The sequence below is a fragment of the Megascapheus bottae genome, chromosome 30 (genome assembly GCF_031878675.1).
Source record: "Megascapheus bottae isolate mThoBot1 chromosome 30, mThoBot2.hap1, whole genome shotgun sequence".
NCBI classification, from domain to species: domain Eukaryota; kingdom Metazoa; phylum Chordata; class Mammalia; order Rodentia; family Geomyidae; genus Megascapheus; species Megascapheus bottae.
The window spans coordinates 2122314-2136738 of record NC_143538.1 but is presented as its reverse complement, the minus strand read 5'-3'; the positions used below and the strand labels follow the sequence as shown (position 1 = coordinate 2136738).

General features: G+C 45.3%; 1 protein-coding gene across 1 annotated transcript; it reads right to left on the bottom strand.

Moving 5' to 3' along the window:
- Positions 1–13622, bottom strand: Cox5a (cytochrome c oxidase subunit 5A). The gene is made up of 5 exons (XM_090321489.1): positions 13443–13622; positions 4910–5026; positions 3145–3266; positions 1779–1902; positions 1–170 (listed from the first exon to the last, which is right to left on the bottom strand). Exons 1-4 carry the CDS (start codon positions 13540–13542, stop codon positions 1789–1791), a joined length of 453 nt encoding a protein of 150 aa, XP_090177615.1. The 5' UTR covers positions 13543–13622; the 3' UTR covers positions 1–170; positions 1779–1788.
- Between the last annotated feature and the right edge of the window lie 803 nt (positions 13623–14425).

The window sequence follows — 14425 nt, the reverse complement described above, 5'->3', positions numbered from 1 at the left end:
TTGTTTCAGTTCAAACTCATTTCCCCTTTATTAAAGTCCAAGTTGCCATTACATGGTTTGATACTCAATAAAGGAAAATGTGTTCAAATAAGGTAATATGTTATCATCAGCATTTCCAGGTGACTGTTGACAATCAAGTAGCAGTTCCAATAAGTTTATGAGAAGACCATCTGTAAAACAAAACACAAAAGAAAGGATTAATAATAGGTAGCAGGGGCTGGGAAGGTAGCTTAGTGGCTGAGTGCTTGCCTAGCATGCATGGAGCCCTGGGTTCCATTCCTTAGGATCAGATACACAGAAACAGCCAGAAGAGGATCTGTGGCTCAAGTGGTAGAGTGCCAACTTTGAGCAAAAGAAGCTCAGGGACAGTACCCAGGCCCTGAGTGGAAGCCCCAACACAAGAAAAAATGAATAAAAGCAGCAACAGCTGCAGCAGCAGTGGTAATGGGTAGCAATCCTACTTAAAATGACAATTAAATCAGGCACCAGTGGCTCACTCTTGTAATCCTAGCTACTCAGGAGGTTGAGATCTGAGTATAACCATTCAAAGCCAGTCCCAGCAGGGAAGTCCATGAGACTCTTAGCTCCAATTACCCAGCAGAAAGCCAGAACTAGAGCTGTGGCTCATGTAACAGACCACCATCCTTGAGGGGGGGGGCTAAGAGAATCTCATGGACTTTCCTGCTGGGGCTAGTTTGAACCATGATACTCAGATATCAACCTCCTGAGAAGCTAGGATTACAATTAACCTCTAGAAAATGGGAAGTGGGGCTTAAGGGTAGGGCGGTAGCCTTGAGCTAAAGAACTCAGGGACAGTGCCTAGGCCCTGAGTTCAAGCCCGAAAACTGGCAAAAAAAAAAAAAAAAAAAAATAGGATTACAGTGCTAAGCCACCAGCGCTTGCCCCTGGGTTTTTCTTACTCAAGAGGCTGTGATTTGGGCCGGGAGTTTGGCCTAGTGGTTAAAGTGCTTGCCTAGCATGCACGAAGACCCGGGTTCGATTCCTCGGTACCACATACATAGAAAAAAGCCGGAAGTGGTGCTGAGGTTCAAGTGGTAGAGCTCTAGCCTTGAGAAAGTCCAAGGACAGTGCTCAGGCCCTGAGCTCAAGCCCAGGACTGGCAAAAAAAAAAAAAAAAGAGGCTGTGATTTGAGGATCATGGTTCAAACCCAGCCTGGGCAGGAGAGTCATTGAGGCTCTTATCTCCAATTAATCACAGAAAAAGCTAGAAGTGGCACTGTTGATCAAGTTGTAGAGCACTAGCATTAAGCAAAAAGGAACTCAGAAACAGAGGCCAAGTCCAGAGTTCAAGCACTGGTCAAAAAAAAAAAAAGAATGGTTTGTATGGACCTGTCTATATAGTTCTAATAGACACGAACTCTGCCTCTAAGGGCACACAGAGGGTTCTAAAGTAACTATGCTAGAGTACTGTTTGCTTGGGGAGGGGGGGGGAACCCAACCAATTTACAAATGAGATATGGCAGAATGATCTCATCTGAAAATGCAGGTGCATGAATGCACTTGTGATGTCATCTGTGCTACTTTATGCTTGAGTTCACATGGACACATTTAAGTCATCATGGTGCCTTACATCAGGGAAAAAGGAATGAATGATATCAGCCTGAAACCACAAACAATGTCAGTTCCTACAACTTGTCACTGTGCTGCTCTAAATGTCTATGCTCACGACCACCATCTCTGGTCACATCAGTGCTCTATAGGTGCCAAATGCAGTGTCAATCCCCAATCTGCTCTTGCAGGAATGACGAGCTCCTTACCTGTGCCGGTTTACACCTTGTCAAGGCCTAGTTCCTCGGGCGTGGAGATTCCCAGTTCATCTAAAGTTGGTCTAAGTTCCTGGATGACATAGGGGTAGATATCCTTATGAGGTCCTGCTTTGTCCTGTTGGCAAAGAGAACAGTCACAGTTAACTTTCTTGAAAAGCTGTTTCTGGTAACAAAGGGAATTTTTAAATCATACATAGAGGATAGTAGCAAGCTAAACACAGGTTCTATGCTAGGTATGTTTAAAGATAATATGAGCTGGGGAAAGAAGACCCTATTTCAAAAATTAATGCAAACAAAAGAATTGTGGGCAATGGCCCAAGTATGAGAGTGTTTCTCTAACATGCTTGTGGCCTTCAGTTCAATCTCCAATATCATAAAAAATAAAAGCAAAAATAAATAAATAAAAGTAGCAAAGACAAGTCTGGAAGGAGTGGAACAAAAGGTGGTGATGACAGAATTTTGTAAATGTAATTAAATGTGCCTAGCAGGCAACAAGAAAAATTAAATTAACACAGGGAAAATTGTTTAATTTGCTTCCAATTTAAGACCCTAACTGAATCAACTACCAGTGCTGAATGGACTGATCGCCTACAGACCCCTTAATTACCTTACCTTTTATAGAGAAAGACTGGGAGGACATGACTATCCAGGGACAAATACTCCATCCAACACTCAGTTCCACAGTACTGAGTTGGATAGAAAAACCCCGTTCTGAAACCACTAACATTCATGTCATACCACAAGCAGCCAAAGAGAAATAAATACCCTTTGCAGTTAAGCTTTCCCATGTCTGTATCTCCTTCAGATAAATTCTCAAATAGAAATGCTAGGCAATTGAATTTATTATTATTTTTAATGTTAATATACCGGTGCCTGAACACCCAAGTTTCTACCATTTGAGCTCTGCCTCTCCTTCCAGCTTCTTGTCAGTTAATGGGAGCTAAGAGTCATGAGGAGTTGCCTGGGCAGGCTCTGAAATAGGCTCCTGAGATCACACCTGAGGAGTAGTTTGGACTACACACTCAAGCATACCACTTTTGTGTATATGCTGGTTCTTGGACCTGTTCATGACCTTTTTTTTTTTTTTTTTGCTCAAGGATAGCACCTTACCACTTGAGCCACAGCTTCCAGCTTTTTGGTGGTTAACTGAAGATAAAGAGTCCCGTGGACTTTCCTGCCTAGGCTGGTTTTGAACCATGATCCTCAGATCTCAGCCTCCTGAATAGTTTGTACAACTAATGTTCATTATTTAAAAATCCAAATTTTGGGTTAAACAAATTCAATTATACAATACACTGATACCTTATCGACAGAGTACCCAGTTCTAGAACCGCCTTACCATTGTCATTTCACTGACCTTAACCATCTCTAGGATGCGAACGGCACTAGCAAAATCATTTAACCGTCTGCACGCCCGCAAAGCAGCATCGATGATTTTGGGTTCTGGAACCAGATCATAGCCAACAAGCGTGTTCATCCCTGTCAATTAAATAGAAGGGCCAAGTCAACTTAGAATAGCCTACCTTGAGGGCAGGGAGTTTGGCCTAGTGGTTAAAGTGCTTGCCTAGCATGCATGAAGACCCGGGTTCGATTCCTTGGTACCACATACATAGAAAAAAGCCGGAAGTGGTGCTGAGGCTCAAGTGGTAGAGCTCTAGCCTTGAGAAAGTCCAAGGACAGTGCTCAGGCCCTGAGCTCAAGCCCAGGACTGGCAAAAAAAAAAAAAAAAAAGAAAAAAAAGAATAGCCTACCTTGAAGCATTCTATTGTGTTATGGGCATGTAACTGTATCTGGGCCTCTATTCTCTATGAAATCTATAAAATGAGAAACTAATGTTAACACATTCTAGATGGTAAGAGCATTAAGGGATCTTCCACAGTATATTACTAGAATCATATAATAAATAACTCACAGGCGAAAGGAAAAACTCTCCATCAATGAAAGCTCTGTTTTCATAATAATGAGTGAATTTCTTCTCAAACATGAGAGTAACTTGAAACTCTTAACATGAAGTACTATTTTGAATGCTTTAAAACAGATTCTATGGGAAAGCAATTGAAAAGCAGACAGAAATGCTTAAGGAAAGAGAGCTAATGAAGCTCAAATGAGCATATTAAAGAGACATTACAGAGAAATGCAAGCATATAGACTTATAAACATTCAACCGGAAAATGATAGGCATCATTATTTTCGTGTCTGCACAAAGCAACACATCCACTAGACTCTCTTAATGGGAATTCAGAACTGCTACTAATTTATTACTTCTTCTAAAGATTATTCAGTAACAAATTCCCTGGCTACTGCACAATAAAATCATTACATTCCTGCAGAGAAGCCTCAAAGTAGTTATGTTTATTGCTTTCCTTGTTGTCTGACATTTAAACAAAGGACACAAGTGAACATAGTCTCGTATAAAGCCACAGAACCAGACATGAAATTCTTAAGTCTGAGAGAACAATGCCACCCACTTGTTCTTGTTAAAGAAACATGCAAGTACAGGGCAAAGCATGATGAAGAATAAAAATAAACTGGGCAGCGGTGGCTCATGCCTGTAATCCAAGCTACTCAGGAGGCTGAGATCTGAGGATTGTGGTTCAAAGTCAGCCCAGGCACTAAAGTCTGTGAGAGTCTTATCTCCAATTAACCACTAGAAAACCAGAAATGGCACTGTAGCTCAAGGGGTATAGAGTGGTAGCCTTGAGCTGAAGAGCTCAGAGATAGCACCCAGGCCCAGATTACAAGCCCCATGACCAACAAAAATAAATAAATAAATAGATGGATGGATAGATCCTACTTTAGGGGCTGGGAGAGTGGCCTAGTGGTGGAGTATTCACCTAACATGAACAAAGCCTGGGGTTCAATTCTTTGGTAACACATACAAAAAAAAAGCCAGAAGTGGCGCTGTGGCTCAAGTAGCAGAGCACTAGCCCTGAGCAAAAAGTGTCCAAAGACAGGGCTAAGGCCTGAGTTCAAGGCCCAGGAATGGCAAAATAATTCTTTCTTTAGTGAAACACTACAGAAGCTGTTTACATTATACATGCTTTGAAAGTAGATGCTTTCAACAAAGGAGTGAAAACGGTTCATATTATCAAAACAGACAAGGATGCCCATGTCCCACTCACCTTTACGCAGCTCCCATGCATCTATGTCTGGCTTGTTGAAGTATGTCACCCAGCGAGCATCGAACTCCTCATCCGTCTCATGTGACCCATGGGAATAGCAGCGAGCTGACTGGATAGCTACAGGGAAAGCAAGTAATGACTTCAGTGCATGAAACAGTCTTGAGGACTGGTGGAATGGCTCAAGTAGTAGACACATACTAAAGAAGCCCAAGGCTGGATTCAAATCTCAGTAATGAGAAGAAAAATAAAAAAATAAAGCTAGTCCTTGCCATATATTGTCTAATGTTTTTAGCTTTTTTTTCTTTTTTTTTGGTCAATTGTGGGACTTGAACTCTGAGCTCTTCAGCTCAAGGCTTGGACCACAGTGCCACTTCCCATTTTCTGGTGGTTAATTGGATATAAGAGTCTCATGGACTTCAGTGCCCAGGTTGGCTTTGAATTATGATCCTCAGATCTCAGCCTCCTGAGTAGCTAGGATTATAAGCGTGAGCCACTGTGCCCTGCTTTAGCTATTTTTTGATACAGGGCTTCATTGTGTAGCCCAAGCTGGCCCCAAATGTATAGTCCTCCTGTCATAACCAGAGAGTACTGAGTACAGTAACTCTATTTTTCTTTTTGGTCTGTTTTGGGGCTTGAATGAAGAGCCTGGGCACTGTATCTGAGCTCTTTTGCTCAAGGCTAGCTCTCTGCCACCTTGAGCCACAGCTCCACTTTCAGTTGTTGAATGGTTAACTGAAGATAAAAGTCCCACGAGGGTTTTTCTGCCCAGGTTGGCTTCCAACTGTGATCCTCAGATCTCAGCCTCCTGAGTAGCTAGGATCACAGATGTGAGCCATCAGTGCGTCACTAGCAGCTCTAATGTTTTGCCAGTCCTGGGGCTTCCTCAGGACCTGGGCACTGCCCTTGAACTTTCTCAAGGTTAGCACTCTTCTTCCACTTGAGCCACAGCACCACTTTGGCTTTTTCTGTGTATGTTGGTACCAAGGAATCTAAGCCAGGGCTTTGAGCATGCCAGGCGAGCACTCCCGGCTGCTTGCAGCTCTATTTTTTTAAGGATTGTCTCCTCCCCCCACCCTTTAGAAATAGACAGATAGATATAGATATAGCTGTATCTGTATCTCTGTGTGTGTGTGTGTGTGTGTGTGTGTGTGTGCCCGCCCTACCAGAAAACTCTCAAAATACTATAGTTCTTTTTTTTTTTTTTTTTTTTTTTTTGCCAGTCCTGGGCTTGAACTCAGGGCCTGAGCACTGTCCTTGAACTTTCTCAAGGCTAGAGCTCTACCACTGGAGCCTCAGTACCACTTCCAGCTTGTTCTATGTATCTGGAACCGAGGAATTAAACCCGGGTCTTCGTGCATGCTAGGCAAGCACTCTACCACTAGGCCAAACTCCTGGCCGCCTCAAATACTACAATTCTAGGGACACTCAAATGTAAATACTAGGAGGATCTTCTTTATCTCTAATGTAACAGTGGGCAGGAAGAAGAATGGAGGAGAAGCAGAGAAGAGGAGCCAGTTCAGGAAATGGATTGTCACTATTAGAGCAAATGAAAGGATTCTCACCTAAATTGGTGATTAAACTTATAGCCACATATCTGCCCCAGAGACATAGCCCATCTCCATGATGGAGGCCCAGAATAAAGTAAAATGTGTGCATAAATATGTTGAAGTGACAGGGGGCTGGTGGCTCATTCCTATAATCCTAGCGCTTGGGAAGCTGAGATCTGACGGATGGGGTTCAAAACCAGCCTGGGCAGGAAACTCCATGAGACTCTTACTTCCAATAAACCACTCACAAAAAGATTGGGGGCTGGGAGTATGGCCTAGTGGTAGAGTGCTCGCCTAGCATGCACAAAGTTCTGGGTTTGATTCCTTAGTACCACATAGACAGAAAAAGCTCAAAATAGTGATGTGGCTCAAGTGATAGAGTGCTAGCCTTGAGCAAAGTGTCAAGGACAGTGCCCAGACCCTGAGTTGAAACCCTAGGACTGGCATAAACAAACAAACAAACAAATAAATAAATAAATGGGGAAGGGGTAAGAACAGTGAAATGGATATGCTTCCACTTCAATATAATCAAGTAATTAAAACTATGTCGATATTTAATGAGCTTACAAGACTAATACACTGATATATCAAGAACATAGGATGCCATAACCATCTACTCCACTAATGTCAAGAATCTGTCATCTTTTCATAAACTATCAGGTAAAATTATACAACTGGCCAGGAGTTTGGCCTAGTGGTAGAGTGCTTGCCTAGCATGCACAAAGACCCGGGTTTGATTCCTCAGTACCACATACAAAGAAAAAAGCCAGAAATGGTGCTGGGGCCCAAGTGGTAGAGCTCTAACTTTGAGAAAGTCCAAGGACAGTGCTCAGGCCCTGAGATCAAGCCCAAGACTGGAAAAATAAATAAACAAATAAATGATTATTCAGCTACTCTGGAAGACAGTAAACAGCTTGTTATCAAGTTAAACACATAACTACCACAACCCCATAATTCCACTGACTATTACTATCCTGACTATTTACTTAAGAAAAATACAAGGATACTTCCTTCCTTCTCAAAGTCCTTTCTCCAGGGCCTTAAGGATGCTAGTCAAGTGCTCTACCTCCAAGCTTTACCCTTTCTTCTACCCAGTTTGCTCACTGTCTGGCATGGAAGCCCATGCACTGGGAATATACACACAACCTCTTCCATGAATGAAATGATACTCCTAAACTGGACAACAGTAACTCACACATGTAATCCTAGGTACTCAGGAGGCTGAGTTCTCTGAGAATCTGCCTGGCAAAAAGTCGGCCTGGGCAAAAAGGTCCATGAGACTTGTCTCCACTAAATTACCAAAAAAGCCAAAAGTGAAATTGTTGCTCAAGTGGTGGGCACTAGCCTTGAGCAAAAGGGGTTCAGGGACAATGTCTAGGCCCTGAGTTAAAACCCCAGACTGGCACCAAAAAAACAAAAAAAAAACCTAACTCCAGCAATTGCTACAGTAGGATATATTCTCTTAGCTCCTTTCTCCCATATACATGTGTTTTTTTTTTTTTTTGCCAGTCCTGGGCTTGAGCTCAGGGCCTGAGCACTGTCCTTGGACTTTCTCAAGGCTAGAGCTCTACCACTTGAGCCTCAGCACCATTTCTGGCTTTTTTCTATGTATGTGGTACCGAGGAATCGAACCCGGGTCTTCATGCATGCTAGGCAAGCACTTTAACCACTAGGCCAAACTCCCAGCCCCCATATACATGTTTTTATTAGTATACATCAATACTACAGGGAGTAGATAATTCCATATGTGTACTATGTACTTTTATACAAATCCATGCCCTCAACATTTTGTTTAGAGGAAGTGATACAGGTATCCCCACCATCTCTCTGTCTTTTTTAATTGTATTTTATTGTCAGGGTAATGTATAGTTAGGTTCGTCAGGTGGTGGGTGCATTACTTCTCGAATCCTGATATCCCTTCCAACATCCCCCTCCCCCCCAGTCCTGGCTTGAACTCAGGGGCTGAGCACTGCCCTTGGGCTTTCTCAAGGATAGAGCTCTACCACTTGAACCCCAACACCACTTCCAGCTTTTTCTATGTATGTGTTACCGAGAAATTGAACCGGATAGAGTGCTAGGCAAGCAGTCTACCTCTAAGTCAAATTCTTGGCCCCCTACCATCTCAAGTATAACTTTCTCACCTAATTGCCACACTCAAAAGGCAAATTAAAGCCAGATGTGGTGGCTCAAGCCTGTAATCCTAGCTACTCAGGAGGCTGAGATCTGAGGATCACCATTCAAAGCCAGCCTGGCACCAAAGAATGTGACTCTTATCTCCAATTAACCACTTGAAAATTGGAAGTGGTGCTGTGGCTCAAGGGGTTGTAGCCTTGAGCTGAAGAGCTCATAGACAATGCCCAGGCCCAGAGTTCAAGCTCCAAGACCAACAGCAAACAACAAATTAAGAAGAATTACTTTGCTTTGATACAACCTTAAGATATTGGGGGGGAAAGGGGAGGTTTGAGAAGCTGGCTATGTTGTATAAAGGGAGAAAAGTTCCTCCTATCATCCCAGGTAAGGCTATAGGCTTTACAGGTTGACTGAAGAACTTAATGATTAGTTTGAAACATTGTATCTATTCAGCACTTAACTGGGAAATCAATATGTCATTATGTTCCAAGCTGGAGACTTAACCTTTTCCTGGATTTGTTACTTCAGACTCCCCCCACAGTAATCCCACTAAATCCTCTACATTCATTTGACCACAGTCTCATTCAAGAAATGAACTTTGCATGGCTGGTGTTTGGCCTAGTGGTAGAGTGCTTACTTAGCATGCACAAAGACCTAGGTGCGATTCCTCTGTACCACATACATAGAAAAAAGCCAGAAGTGGTGCTGAGGCTCAAGTGGTAGAGCTCTAGCCTTGATAAAGTCCAACCAGGGGAGGGGAGGGGAGAGGAGAGGAGAGGAGAGGAGAGAGGAGAGGGAAAGGAAAGAAATGAATTTTGCAGTCTGACATGTGAGGGTCTAAGTTTGAAGTCAGCCTGTGCAGAAAAGTCCCTCTGAGACTCTTATCTCCAAGTAACCACTCAAAAACCAAAAGTGGTGTTGTGGCTCAAGTTCCAGGTCCTGTTTAAGCTGTACCACTTGAGCCACAGCACCACTTCCGGCCTTTTCTGTGTATGTGGCAAGCAAGGAGTTAAAACTACTGGCTTTGAAGGAAGATCTTGTCTCAGCTTCCCTAGTGCTAAGATGATAGATGCTTACCACGCCTAGCTTTCCTTTTTTCTGTTTTTTCCAATCCTCCGGCATGAACTCAGGGCCTGGCCACTGTCCTTGGGCTTCTACCACTTGAGCCACACCATCACTTCCCGCCTTTTCTGTATATGTGGTACTGAGGAATTGAATGTAGGGCTTTGTGCATGGTATGCAAGCACTCTACCATTAGGTCATACTCTCAGCCCATGCCTAACTTTTCCTTTCTTTCTTTCTTTTTCTTTCTTTCTTTCTTTCTTTGTCTGCCTGCCTGCCTGCCTTCCATCCTTCCTTTCTTTTTGTCAGTCCTGGGGCTTGAACTCAAGGCCTGAGCACTGTCCTTGGGCTTTTTCTTCAAGACTAGAGATCTGCCACTTGAGCCACAGCTCAAGTTTGTGGTACCCAGGAATCGAACCTGGGTGTTTGTGCGTGCTAGGCAAGCACTCTGCCACTAAGCCAAACTCCTGGCCCATGCCAGGAAATGAACCCAGGGCCTCCAACAAAACACTATACTTGAGGCATACTCAGTCTTTTTTGTTCTCTACTTTGCATATTTGTTTTTGAGATAGGGTTTGGCTAATTTGCCTACCTAGGCTACCTCCCACCTTGTCTTGCAATAGCTGGTACTACAGATGTGTAGCTCCATACTGGCTCTTTACTCTGACTTTCAATTGAGTAAACCTAGTCTCATACTGGTCCTTATCATGTGGCACAAATCTCTACTAGTGATATCTAAAAATGAATGGGCTAGGGATGTGGTTCAATGGTACAGTGCTTGCCTAGAGTACACAGGGCCCTGGGTTCCATCCATAGCAGCGGAAAATTCAAAACTGACATGTACAGTAATAAATAAAACAAATATATGTAGTTTAGACACTCAGCAGCACTTCAGCCAACTATGCTGCACAGAGGATGAAATACACTATGTATCCTTAAAGCTATGTGTAAATACTTTATGATGTTATGGTCAATGTCCCCTAACCCTTAGGAGGCACCTAACAGATTCAATTTCATCCTTTAACAAAGCAGAGGTGTATTAAGCAGTTCTGCAGGCAAAACTGTAGGAGTTACATCACCACATTTAGCTTCACAACTACCCCCAATTATTCTGACTTTACACAAGCGGCAGCTGAGACGTGAAGTAACATGCCAAGAACCACACGTATACCAAGCAGCCAGCACTACTGCCGCCTAGTGGCAAACACAAAAGACAAACACCTAAAATAAAGCCATTGGTTTAAGAATTACACTCAGGAGGGTGAACAGAATACCAAGGAGATAATCCAACAAGGAACTAATGTACTTAGTGCATGGTTTGCCAAAAACCTCTACCATTTCCAAAACCTGAATTTAAAATGTAGAGGGAAGTGGCACTGTGGCTCAAAAGTGGCAGAGCACTAGCCTTGAACACAAACGCTCAGGAACAGCTATCCAGACTTTGTGGTTCAAGCCTCACAACCAGTCAAATAATAAATAGTAAAAAAGAAGTGTGCGTGTGTGTGTGTGTAGGAAATTTATAAGAGGCAAAAACAAAATCCCAAAATGTCATCTTAAAAAAAAAACAAACAGGCCGGGAGGTTGGCCTAGTGGTTAAAGTGCTTGCCTAGCATGCAAGAAGACCCGGGTTCGATTCCTCGGTACCACATACATAGAAAAAAGCTGGAAGTGGTGCTGAGGCTCAAGTGGTAGAGCTCTAGCCTTGAGAAAGTCCAAGGACAGTGCTCAGGCCCTGAGCCAAAGCCCAGGACTGGCAAAAAACAAACAAACAAACAAACATTTTGGCTGGGAGTTTGGCCTAATGGTAGAGTGCTTGCCTAGCATGCACAAAGGCCCGGGTTCGATTCCTCAGTACCACATACATAGAAAAAAGCCGGAGTGGTGCTGAGGCTCAAGTGGTAGAGCTCTAGCCTTAAGAAAATCCAAACACAGTGCTCAGGCCCTGAGCTCAAGCCCAGGACTGGCCAAAAAGAAAAAAAGAAAAAAACAACATGTTAAGGAGCATGCCCTAATGGAAGAGTGCTTGCCTAGCATGAACGAAGCCCTGGATTAGATTCCTCAGTAACACACAGAAAAAGCCAGAAGTGGTGCTGTGGCTCAAGTGATAGAGGGCTAATTGACCTCAAGGTCAGTTCAAGCTCCAGTACTGGCAAAAATATATGACAAAATCTGAAAAACAGCAGAGTGAGCCAAGGATACCAACTATAGCTAAGAAACAGAAAACATTTTCATCACTAATTAAAAAGTTAGTCTCAAGGCGGGCTTCAATTTCTTCTAAAACAAGAATTCCTATGCTCTCTAAGCCTATTCCAACCCTATTGTTCTAGAACACCTAGGTCCAAACTGAATTAAAAGTATCCTTTAGGTTCAAAAAGTGAAAAAACACCGTTTTTTGGTGTATTTAATGAATTAAAATGTTTCAGTGGGTCTCAACGTAGGCCATAAGACCTACATTCATATTTTACACCATAATCATGGACTAGCATTCAAGGGCAACTACTGTAATTGAAAGTACAGTTCTAGCTGGGCGCAGTTGCTCAAGACTATAATCCTAGCTACACAGGAAGCTGGGACCTGAAATCTCAATTCAAAGCCAGCACGGGCATGAAAGATCCAGACTCTAATCTCCAGTTAACCTCAGAAAAGTCGGAAGTGGAGGTGCGGTTCAAGTGGCAAAGCGCTAGCCTCGAGGGGAAGAAAAACAAAGGGACAGTGCCCAGGCCAAGTCTAGTACCAAGAAAAAAAACAAAAAAAAAGGGAGGCTGGGTGGGTGGAGGGGACCTGCAAGCTCTAGAGCATCAGCCTGGTGGGGAGGGGGGGGGGGGAGTGGAGAGAGAGGGCTGGATGTACCAGAACCCAGAAGCTGAGTTCAAGCTCAAAAGAAAAAAGAAGAGAAAAACTAGAGAAAGTACAGCACTAGGGGGTCGGAGTGTAGCTCAGTGGTTAAAGATGTTACCTGGTATGCACGAGACCCTAGGCTAGACCCTTTCCTCCAGCATCAAACAAATAAAACAGGGCTGAGATGTGGTTCATTCAATGGCAAAGCGCTTGCCTTGCAATAGCAAGTGCAACGTCCTGGGTTCGATCCCTAGTACCAAAATAAGATAAAAAAAAGAAAAAAGAAAAAGAAAAAGACCGATAAAATATATTGTCTGGGACCCGAAATCTCCCAGCACACACACAAAGACAGAAAGGCAAAACTGCCAGATTTCATACACCGGCAACCAAATCACTTCTTCCAAGATGGTGATGAAAAAAAAAATAATAAAGGACCTTCCAAGCGAAGGAGCCCCCCCGGACTCCGGGTGGGTGCCGCTCAGTGCCGCAGCCCCTGGCCGCCGTCGGTTCTGAGCGCGGGAGGGGGGGCTCGGAACGCGGCTCAACTGTTCCCTGCGCCGGGATCCGGCCGCTCACCGGACACGGGTGTCCTCGGGGCGGGAAGGGCGCCGCGCCCCAGGGTCAATGTCACCTTCGCCGGGGGCCGAGCGCCGGGGCCCGGGCCGCTCCGGGTCAGCGGGCGGCGGGGTCGGCCCGGGTCACCGCCAGGCCCCAGGAACCCCGGGGGTTCGCCGCACCCCGCTCTCTGCGCCCCCGACGGGGACCCGCTGCGAGGCCGGCGAGGGCCCGGGCCGACCCCGGGAAGCAGTCGGGGCGGCGGCGGCGGCGGCCGGGCTCGGCCGCTGGCGCGCGGGGCCCGGCCTAGGCCGCGGGGGGAGCCTGCCCTCGAGTGGCGGCGGGGGCCCAGGTCACCGCAAGGACACGCGGACGCGGGCGGCCGCAGCCGTGGGGCTTACCGGCGGCGGGGCTGAGGGTCGGGGCCGATTGCTGCAGGCCTCGGGGACCCGCCCGGACGGCGGCGGCGAAGGCGCAACGGCGGAGAGCGGCGCCCAGCATCGCGGCGATGGCGGCGCGCTGGCGGAGGCTGAGGGGAAGCCGGTGAGAGCTCGCGGGCCGCTCCGGATTCGGCGCGCGGGGGCCGGACTCACGCACGGACGTCGGGGGCGGAGCCTCCGGAAGGACGTACCACGCGCTCGGGGGCGGAGCCTGGGAACCGACGCGGCCAGCGCCAGGGGGCGGAGCCTCCGGGAGGACGCCCCTTGAAAACCCGGGCGGACGAAGGCGGCGCGAGGAGGACAAACTTAGTCGATTCCGCGTCTCGCGTTTCCCTTAGTTCCCCGATTTGGACGGTGTCTGGGAGTTGAGGGCAGAATAAAGTGAGCGCTGGACAGTAGAGAGGATCAGGGTTCGAGTCCCGCAGTGGAGGAAACCTTTTCACCTCGTTATGGAAAGGATAGCTCACGCCTGTCATCGCAGCTGCTCAGGAGGTTGGCATCTTGGAATCCCAAGAATAAACTCCATGAAACATATTTTTTTTCTTTCTCTTATTATTTCTTTCTCTTATTTATTATTTTTTTCTTTCTCTTATTTATTTTTTATTTTCTTATTTTTTTTCTTTTTTCTTTTTCTTTTTCTTTTTTTTTTTTTTTTTTGCTAGTTCTGGGCCTTAAATTCAAGGCCTCTGGCACTGTTCCTGAGCTTGCACTCTACCACTTGAACCACGGAACCCCACTTCTGGCTTTTTGCTGGTTCATTGGAGATAAAAAGTATCACGGATTTACCTGCCAGGGCTGGCTTTAAACCCTGATCCTTAAATCTCAGCCTCTTCAGTAGCTGGGATTGCAGGAGTGAGTTACCAGCACCATCCATGGATACATTTATTTTTGGACAGTGTCTCCCCCTGACTCTTTCGAAGTTTTCCCCTCCTGTCCCCACCCAC